At 39.7% G+C, this 9,506-nt stretch overlaps 1 protein-coding gene across 3 annotated transcripts in view; it reads left to right on the top strand.

Annotated features, from left to right (window-relative positions):
- The window catches only part of LOC125937039 (E3 ubiquitin-protein ligase RNF113A-like), a 53,286-nt gene extending 44,374 nt beyond the window's left edge, over positions 1-8,912 (top strand). For all 3 annotated transcript variants that reach the window (XM_049651549.1, XM_049651548.1, XM_049651547.1), the window contains one exon: positions 5,129-8,912. In XM_049651549.1, the coding sequence (XP_049507506.1) occupies positions 5,166-6,200 (1,035 nt within the window). In that variant the 5' untranslated portion in view covers positions 5,129-5,165 and the 3' untranslated portion in view covers positions 6,201-8,912. The remainder of the gene's footprint in view (positions 1-5,128) is intronic.
- The last annotated feature ends 594 nt before the right edge of the window (positions 8,913-9,506 follow it).

The raw sequence follows: 9,506 nt of genomic DNA, 5'->3' as shown, positions 1-9,506 counted from the left end.
CCCCCCCCCGCCCCCCCTTAATAGATATTGTTTGAATTACGGCTTTCCTTTCAAATTGTGGCTGGCCATGTATGTTTTGGGATATGTTGTATGTATTGCATAAACACATAGACCATTTTCTGTTCAGATACTATATACTTTTATGTGCAACACGGTTATCCACATATATATAATATCTCTCATGCAAATATACAAAAATTCATGAGGATGTTTTGCTCTCTTAAAATCCTTTCAGATTGCTTGGATGATTTTCTTTACATGTTTTCAACTTACCTAACGGCAAACCTCACTTCATTCTACACTAGTCTAATTAATTTGACAGGACTGGAAACTTGTTCTTCCTGTTCACACTTATTATTCATCTTTTCAGAATGCCCTGTAGGGAGGATGAAGCACAATAAAGCAGTATTTACCAAATGCCTTAGTGCTAAATGCCCTTTTATGCTGACTCGGCACATTGGTGGCATGGAGTAGATCTGACTTTAGGGCAGCCTAACAAAAATGGCATTTTCTAGAGTATCATCTATTTAAACAGGTCTTAAAGAAGGGAACTACGTCCGTTTTTCCCTGAAGTTTTATAGTGGGCTCTGGGGACTACAATTTATCCCTACTGTATCTGAAATCTTTGCTAAAGAAATGACAGAGGTATCATATTTTGCAAGATAAGCCTTCAGTCTGCAGTGGCAAATGTAGAGATAATTTCAAGTTTTTTTAAGAACTGCAGACATAACCTGAAACATACCAAGCATTTTGAGAGGGGCTGGGTTGAAATGCAGAATCGATAGATGCAACCAGGGAGAAGGGCTTTTCCTTTTAGGCTAACTTTGAAATTCTCCTCAGAGAGCAAACTTTTGATAGGGGGCAAAGATTCTTACAAGGTTGGTACAGGTGGATAATTAAAAAAATAAGAGTGAATTTATCTGCATACATTATTTAAATACCTAAAGCATTTCTCTGCTTTAATGATAAATTACGATCAGTAAAATCTGTTGGCTGCCTTCAAGCTAACTAATGGATCACTAATCAGCAACAGTCGAATCATCCTAACTAAGGTGGAATAAATATCTCCAAGGAAGCTGCAGTTAATTTTTTCGGTCTAAACCTGTACAGATGCTGACATATACGTACCTATATTCTTGTACTACATATGTGTGTGTGTGGATATGTGCATACATGTGTTTGTATGCACACGTTAAAAACCTTTGACATCTTCTTGTTCACCCACCACTGCTCTATTCTTCTTGGTATGTTGTATAAGAAAGATTGTTCCTGCCACTAATTAATCCTTAAAGAGATTGGCTGATACATCTCATTGTTACCAATACATTTTTAATTGTTCATTTTACTCCAGCACCATTTGAACACAAGTCAATTTGCAGTTTCATTAGAGGACAGAAAAGGCCTGGGGTCTATCCTTGGTTTCAAAAAAGAAAAGGATAAAAAGCAGGCAAAATTTCAGAAAGAATGTTAATCCTCGAATTAATCAAGCAAGAATTAATGTGTGCTGCTACTTGAGTGCCTAAGTCTTCTTGCCAAGAAGTGCACTTTGTCATACCTACCCCTCCGGAGAAACCTCTTTACAAGCTTTGTGGCCAAATACCCTGGCAACTAATGACGAGCTTTGAAGCAACATTCACAGACCATTTGCTTTGATGACATTTGGAGGCTTTTCTCCCCTCATTCCCATTCTATTGTTAAGTAGAGTACACATGCCATACAGCCTTTGAAAACTAATCAATACTGTGAGATTTGTCAGGTTGCAGCTGACTAGTATTACATCTTAAAACTCTTTCCTTAGCTGACTTGTTGTACACATTTTTAAGTTAAACCTTATGAAGGGGGTTGGGTAGATTAGCCTTACCATATTCACAGGCACACTAGTATGACATGGCTCTTTCTTCCATATTTTAACATCAAAAGCTCATAATCTGTGTAAGTTAACCTTCCATAAAACTAAAATTATATGGTCATCATACATAATCTGATGATTGATTACAGCTGTCAGAAAGGTCACAAATTGTAAATGTTTACTACAGTTGCACCATGAAAATTACTACATACTTTAAAAAAATCCATCTAGAGAAAATAGACAGCTTACATTCATAGGTTGCAGAACTGAAGCATATATGTTTTCTTTGTGACTTTTAGCTCTCTTAAAATCAATGTTAAAACCCTTAGGTCTGATTTTTCATTTCAATGTCTTTGTGTAATGTGCCTCAACCATACCTCATCTAATTTAATAAGATGCAAGCTAAGGAAGTACTTAAGTTACTTATCAAGGGTTTCAGATGACACATTATTATTGTATTCAAAAGTCAATATTTGCTAATCATGTTAGTACAGGAACTGTTCCAGGCCTACAATTCTTAAATTGCAGAGATATTTAAGATTAATTAAACCTATCTCCCCTGGTCCTCTCTCTTCACCTCTGTGGAAGGAGTAAATCAATGACATCCTATGTAAGCCCAGAGAGCCAGAGCTTCAAGCCTGAAAGCCACTAACATCCTTAAGCCTCTGTTTGCATCGGCGCCCCGGAGTTGAGCTTTGCCATTTCTCCACGGTTTAAGGAACGTTTGCGTGTTTTGAGAGCAAAGTTCACCAGTTTGCTTGATGTAATTAGAGAGGTATGACCGTTCCTGAACATACAACCTGGACTCCGATATTTTTTTAAGTCAGGAGATTGCTGAAATGATCATCTGGTCTGACTTCTTTTTTCTTTTTATATGAAACTTTGTGGATAAATTCGCAGCAGACAAACTTGAAAGGGCACTTGCCGTTTCCGAAGCCGGGCACAATGAGAACCTGTGACTGGGTCCACATCCCTGAAGGGGTTACACTCAAATGACACGATTCCAGCGAACCCCTGACCTCTTGCTTATACCCTTGAGCGGAGACAGCCAGCTGTTCAAAGGTCAAGGCTCCTTTACTTTTAGACAGTAGACTCGTTACACAGGAGCCATTTCTAATCTAATGTTACGTACAGAGCCCAGGACCTGGCTGAGATTAAGTGATAAATAAACCTTTGAAGTCTTATTAACATGTATTGACTAGTAGAAAACTGCAAAACATAGTACTTCAGTGATGACTACATTAGCTGCTAGTTCAGTTCCCTAAGGAGAGACTAGTGCATTAGCCCAGTGTGCCACCCAGCATATATTTACAGGTAGTTCGTGAAAACAGTAATGCTATGCACACTGAATATCTGGAACATGAATCAATGGAGACCAGCTAATTAGGTTATAAATGCATTGGTTTTATTTTTAACGTGTCCTCAAATAGAGTCTGCGAGTAAGCATTCTGAAATGGGGCTCTTAAACTGAGAGAAGCGACAATCAGATTATTCTCTGCCACTCTCCAATCAATCCAGAAGAGGCAGGTAAAATACCCTGATGCATATTCTATATAATCAGAATGACACATCCTATTAATATTCCAATTACTGTTGAACTATTAGCAATGCCTGAGTCTGGTGTCTTAGAGCCTCATAGCAGTAATCCGGGAACTTCGTGTCATCTTTTGTATTCATTCAATTTAAAACGAGACAATTTTCCCTTTAAAGCACTTTTATTAAACATTATTTTATGCATGGATTTAACATCCTAATTGATTTAGGTGGACTCTCAGAATGAGATGCTAACTCCTTTTGTTCTTTTCTTTGCTGAAAGAGGTCAGCAGCTGTGATCTTATTTATAAATTTAAATGCCAAATTTTAGCACAGTGAGTTATTATTAAAATAATAGTTATTCGTGTTCATAAAAAATCTCTATTCACACTGTAAAAACCAGGAATCCGATAATTTAATAAACTGGTCTAGAGTAAGAATGGGCCAGAATTGTCACTCAGAACACATAAAAATCATAAAATCGTACACATGAAAGTGACTTTGGAAAAAGCACTGAGATGTTTCCACTCTTCTAAATATTGCCTCAACCTAAAATTTGCTTCTTTTTTTTTGAAACTCATATAGGAATGTATTCAGTACCACAGAAAAAATACAGTTCTATAAGCGAAATATAGAGCTACTAGTTGAAAAAGTCAAACTTGCCAGCATTTCGTCCATGTTTTAGGTTGTTTGCTTTATCTTAAATTGATTTTGGTTAATGAGTTTGTGTGATGGTACAGCGTAGATCAACCTCTGCTTTCTTACATTATGTAGCTGCTACTGGCCATGAATATCATGAATGTGGCACACAATGCTGATGCCTTGGCACAGCTTGAGAGGAGTGGATAAAGAAAAAGGTGGATGCTGGGGCACCTGGGTGGCTCACTTGGTTAAGCGTTGGATTTTGGCTCAGGTCATGATCTCATGGTTTGTGGGTTCGAGCCCCGCGTTGGGCTCTGTGCTGACAGCTCAGAGCCTGGAACCTGCTTTGGATTCTGTGTGTGTGTGTGTGTGTGTGTGTGTGTGTGTGTGTGTGTGTGTCTCTGCACCTACCCCCACTCATGCTCTGTCTCTCTCTGTCTCTCAAAAAGAAATAAACTTAAAAAAAAAAGAAAGAAAAAGGTTGATGGATATGAGAAATGTTTTGGGGTAAAGTCTAAAAGATGAAAGGTTGAAGTTGGGATATGAGTAAAATGGAGGAATCAAGGAGGATCAAGGAGGAATCAAGGCTTATGGCTTGAGAAATTGAGTAGATAGTTATTTCCAAAGATGGAAAATACTGGGGAGAAGAGGTTGAGTTGGGGTCTGCTGGTGCAATAAAGACTTCTCTTTGGACATGGTAAGTTAGAGATGCCCACGTGGAGATATCAAGGGTGCATTTGGATATTTAAATCTGAAGCTCAGAAGTAAGGTATTGACTGAAGATGTCAACTTAAGCATTGTCAGCATACATATGGCATTAAAAGCTATGAAAATGGATGAGCTAACTCAAGGCCTGAGTATAGAGAGAAAAGAGGGACTGAACTCTGAAGAATCAGCATTTAAAACCCAGGCAGTACGTAGCCTCTGTGTCAGGGCCAGAGACCACGCTCCAGAAGACTTGATCAGATGACCCAAGATGAGATTTGAAAGGCATTCCTTTCCTCATACCCTAAAGAACTGTACCAAATTGAGTTATATGCTTGTGAAGGATCATTTTATTGTTCTTATTTTTATTTTTATTTTTTTATTAAAACTTCAATACAGAGCACACCACAGCCGTTCTGGAGCTTGGGACTCTAAAATGGCAGAACAGCTTTCTCCGGGAAAGACGACAGACCAGGTGTGTACCTTCCTCTTCAAAAAGCCTGGTAGACAAAAAGGGGCTGCAGGCTGCAGAAAGCGCCCCATCTGCAACCAGGAGTCTGGAGATGGCAGCAGCAGCAGCAGCAGTGACGAAGGCAGCACAGTGGTTCGCCCGGAAAACAAGCGGGTGATCCACAATCCGATGATACAGAAGACCCATGGTAGTGGTAAACAGAGGGTGGCTGCTCTGTTGAGCAGCAAGGAGGAGGAGACCGAGCCCCAGAGCCTTGGCATGGTGTACAAGTCCACCCGCTCAGCAAAGCCTGTGGGACCAGAGGATATGGGGGCGACTGCAGTCTACGAGCTAGACACAGAGAAGGAGCGTGACGCACAAGCCATCTTTGAGTGCAGCCAGAAGATCCAGGAAGAGCTAAGGGGCAAGGAAGATGACAAGATCTATCGGGGGATCAATAATTATAAGAAATACATGAAGCCCAAGGATACGTCTATGGGCAATGCTTCCTCCGGGATGGTGAGGAAGGGCCCCATCCGAGCTCCCGAGCATCTTCGTGCCACTGTGCGCTGGGGTTACCAGCCCGACATTTGTAAGGACTACAAGGAGACCAGCTTTTGTGGCTTTGGAGACAGCTGCAAGTTCCTCCATGACCGTTCAGATTACAAGCATGGGTGGCAGATCGAACGTGAGCTTGATGAGGGTCGCTATGGTGTCTATGAGGATGAAAACTATGAAGTGGCAAGCGATGAGGAGGAGATACCATTCAGGTGTTTCATTTGTCGCCAGACCTTCCAGAATCCAGTTGTCACCAAGTGCAGGCATTATTTCTGCGAGAGCTGTGCACTGCAGCATTTCCGCACCACCCCTCGCTGCTATGTCTGTGACCAGCAGACCAACGGTGTCTTCAATTCAGCGAAAGAATTAATGGCTAAGTTGGAGAAGCATCGACCTGCAGAAAAGGGTGGTGCTTCCAACTTCCCAGAAGATCTAGATGAGAGTCGAATCCCCATTACTTAGTTTTCCCATTATTCTCATACCTCAAAATAAATATTTTGTGCTAAGCAACTGATTTGAAAATGAGTACAGTAAGAGGGTAGGAAAAAAAAGAGGCCGAGGGACATGCTAACCATACTCTTGAATCAGAACCTTTGCAGTTGCTGTTCCCTGTGTTTCTGGGACACTTCACCCTCAGAATTCTATATGACTCACTCCCTCACATTCTCCTGGTATCCATGCAAATGTCATCCATTTAAGTGAGGACCTCACTGACTGCCTTATTTAAAATAGCAACACCAATCCTGTCCCTATCACTGTCTATCCTCCTTCCTCTGTTTTTTCTCCATAGAATTTATCACTGTCTGGTATATACTTACTTGTTATTTGCTTGTTTCTCTCTCTCCTCACTAGAACATAAGCCCTGTAAAGAATTTTGTTCCCGTTTCACTGCTGTGATCACAAAATATCTCCCACCCCAACCCTGCAAATACTTGACACACAGTAGGTTCTCAATATATTTTTTAAATGAACGAATGAAAGAACAAACCAGAAAAAAGAGATAAAAGGGAACAGCTAACGAAGTAGGAGGAAAACCTGGAGGTATCTCAGAAGCTAAAACAAAAAAAAGGTTTGGAAATGGAATATGGTCTAATATGTTAAATGCTGCAGAAGGGTCCAGGAAGATGATAAAGCAACAAATGCATTACATTTGGCATTATGAGAGTAACTGATGTTGACAAGAGGAGCAGTTTCAGTATAGTGGTTAGGACAGGAGTCGGAATTATTAAGGGTGAGGCGATACTAGGAGATAAGGAAGTGGAAATAGAGGCAGTAGGTAACGAATTTGAGAAGCTGCTGTGAAGAAAAGTACGGGTATAAGGCAGTTCATAAAGAGGAATATGAGATGAAGGAAGGGTGTATTATTTGCTCTGGATTCTTAGTGGGGTATTGATTATCTCCTGCCACAATATTGCTGGTTAACAAACAACCATAAAACCTTAGTGGCATTCGATAATACGCAATTTTTATTTCCCTGGCGTGGTTAGCTAGGTGGCTTTGCTTTATGTCTGGAATTTGGCTGATGTAGGCTGGCTTCAGCTGGGATTACTTAAGTATGTTCCACGTGTCTCTCATCCTCCACCAGCCTAGTCTAGGCATGTTCTCCTCGTGACACTGAGCCACAATACCTAAGTGGAAATGGCAAGTTCTCTTGCCAGTTCAGAACCAGGACACTGTCACTTTGTCTTCATTCTCCTGACTAAAGCAAGCAAGAGGCCAGCTAGATTCAAAGGAGAAGTAGTCCAGTTACTATTGCTATGATGCAAACTGCCCTAAAACTTAGCACGAAAAATAACCATTTTTTTATCCTTAACAATGTCTTTGGGTCAGGAACTCAGACAGGGCACAGTAGGGTTGGCTTTCCTCTGCCCCATGACGTCTGAAACCTCAGTTGGTGAGATTCAAAGACTAGGGACTGGAATCATCTGGAGGCATCTTTACTTGTGTTTGATAGTGATACTGGTTGTCAACTGGGACTACAGCTGGAGCTCTTGGCTGGAACACTAGCATGTGTCTTCTCCATGTGGGTTAGACTTTCTCACACCATAACAGAATAATTGCTTCTTTCATGGCAGCTCAGAACCCTGAAGGCTGATAACCCAGTGTGTAAAGCACGAAGCAGGTCTTCTTTTATTACCTGGTCTCAGAAGTCAAGCAGTGTCCCTTCTGATGCATTCTGCTGGCCACAAACCAATTCTCAAGCCTTCTCCAGATTTAAGGAGAGGAGGATTATACTCTACCACTTAATGGAGGAGTGGTAAATTTAGGAAATGGATGCAGGCACGTTTATGAGTGGGAGGGGGAAGAAGAAAGATGCAGTAGTTTACTTTCTAATATTAGTTGTACTTCATTCGGTGTTGCTTGACCCTATGTATTCATTCTACCTGAGAGCAGCCAACACAGACCAGAAGGTTCTTCACCCTACACGGAAAGAAAATGTATTTTTAACCTGAGACTGGAGCTCCCAGGATAAAGAGTTTATCCAAATTGACTCCACCTACTCGATTTTGATGTTAAGTCCCTGAAGATTCTTGGGCATGGCTGCTGAAAAAGCTGCTTTACATTTAAAAAGTCTCAACAGAGAGTATAAAAGCAAGTGTCAGCAGTCATGTATTATAGGAGTTGGTTCTCAGTGTTTGACTCAGTGATGCCCAGGGCCTTCTCCTGAGACATTTCTAGGGTGGCTTTGGTGTCCAGAAACTTCAGTACAGCAACGCTTTACAGACCATGCTGATTGCAGATTAATTTTGCGAAAACCTATAAGATATTTCAGGTCTTTGAGTTATTTGAGTATTCAATTTAATTTTAGCCACAGATGTTTATATAGGATTTCTCTTATTATTTCATTTGATATATTTAATTGTAATGTGCCATTATTTCAAATCACATTTTGGATATGTTAAACCTAAACATGTGGGAAATAAATGAAACTTTTAAAAGTAGATTCTGCTTTTCCTTGTGGGTTTTCTGGGCTAAAGCATTGAAAATAAGCTGACATCTGTTGTAAATTTATGCTATATACTTCTGGTCTCTAAAACCATACACAACTTTATACAATACAATAAATGCAATGCAATGAAATATATATACAGTAGTTCCCCCCCACACTTATCTTGGGGATACATTCCAAGACCCCCAATGGATGCCTGAAACCACAGATTATACCAAAGCCCAGATATATTGGATGTAAAAAACCAGATGCAAAATCATTGACAAAATATACTGTTTGAAGAAGGTGAGATCTTTCTCGTGAGTAGGAAGAGGAGTGTTTGAATAAATATCATCAATATTTATAAAGCATTTTGTAGTTTAAAAAAAGTTTTTGAATGGTTTTCTGAATAGCCTTCTGTTGTGTGTAAGGCAGGCATTATTGATTTATATTCATTTTATAGATGTGGAAACAGGATCAGAATATTTAAATGGTTTTGTTTCACAAAGTAAGGAAATGGCAGAGCTATAATTTGAACCCTGTTTTATTGCATCTCACTGAATGGATTATGTGTGTTTATAAAGATACACCTAAATTTATACGTTTCTATACATGTGTCAATAACATAGGTCAATATTGTGTAATCCATTATCACATATCTAATTGTGTGTATGTCTATAGAAATGAATATACTAATAATTATTTAGATCTTAAGCGCAATCACTCACATATTTTAATAGATACAAATGTATACTTATTCATACATTTTTCCATCTACCTATCAAACTTCTGTTTGATATCTGAAAATATGTTTGCATTTGGTACACATTTTGATAAAG

Source organism: Panthera uncia, assembly GCF_023721935.1.
Source record: "Panthera uncia isolate 11264 chromosome A3 unlocalized genomic scaffold, Puncia_PCG_1.0 HiC_scaffold_11, whole genome shotgun sequence".
Taxonomy (NCBI): domain Eukaryota; kingdom Metazoa; phylum Chordata; class Mammalia; order Carnivora; family Felidae; genus Panthera; species Panthera uncia.
This window is presented reverse-complemented; position numbering and strand designations above follow the sequence as displayed.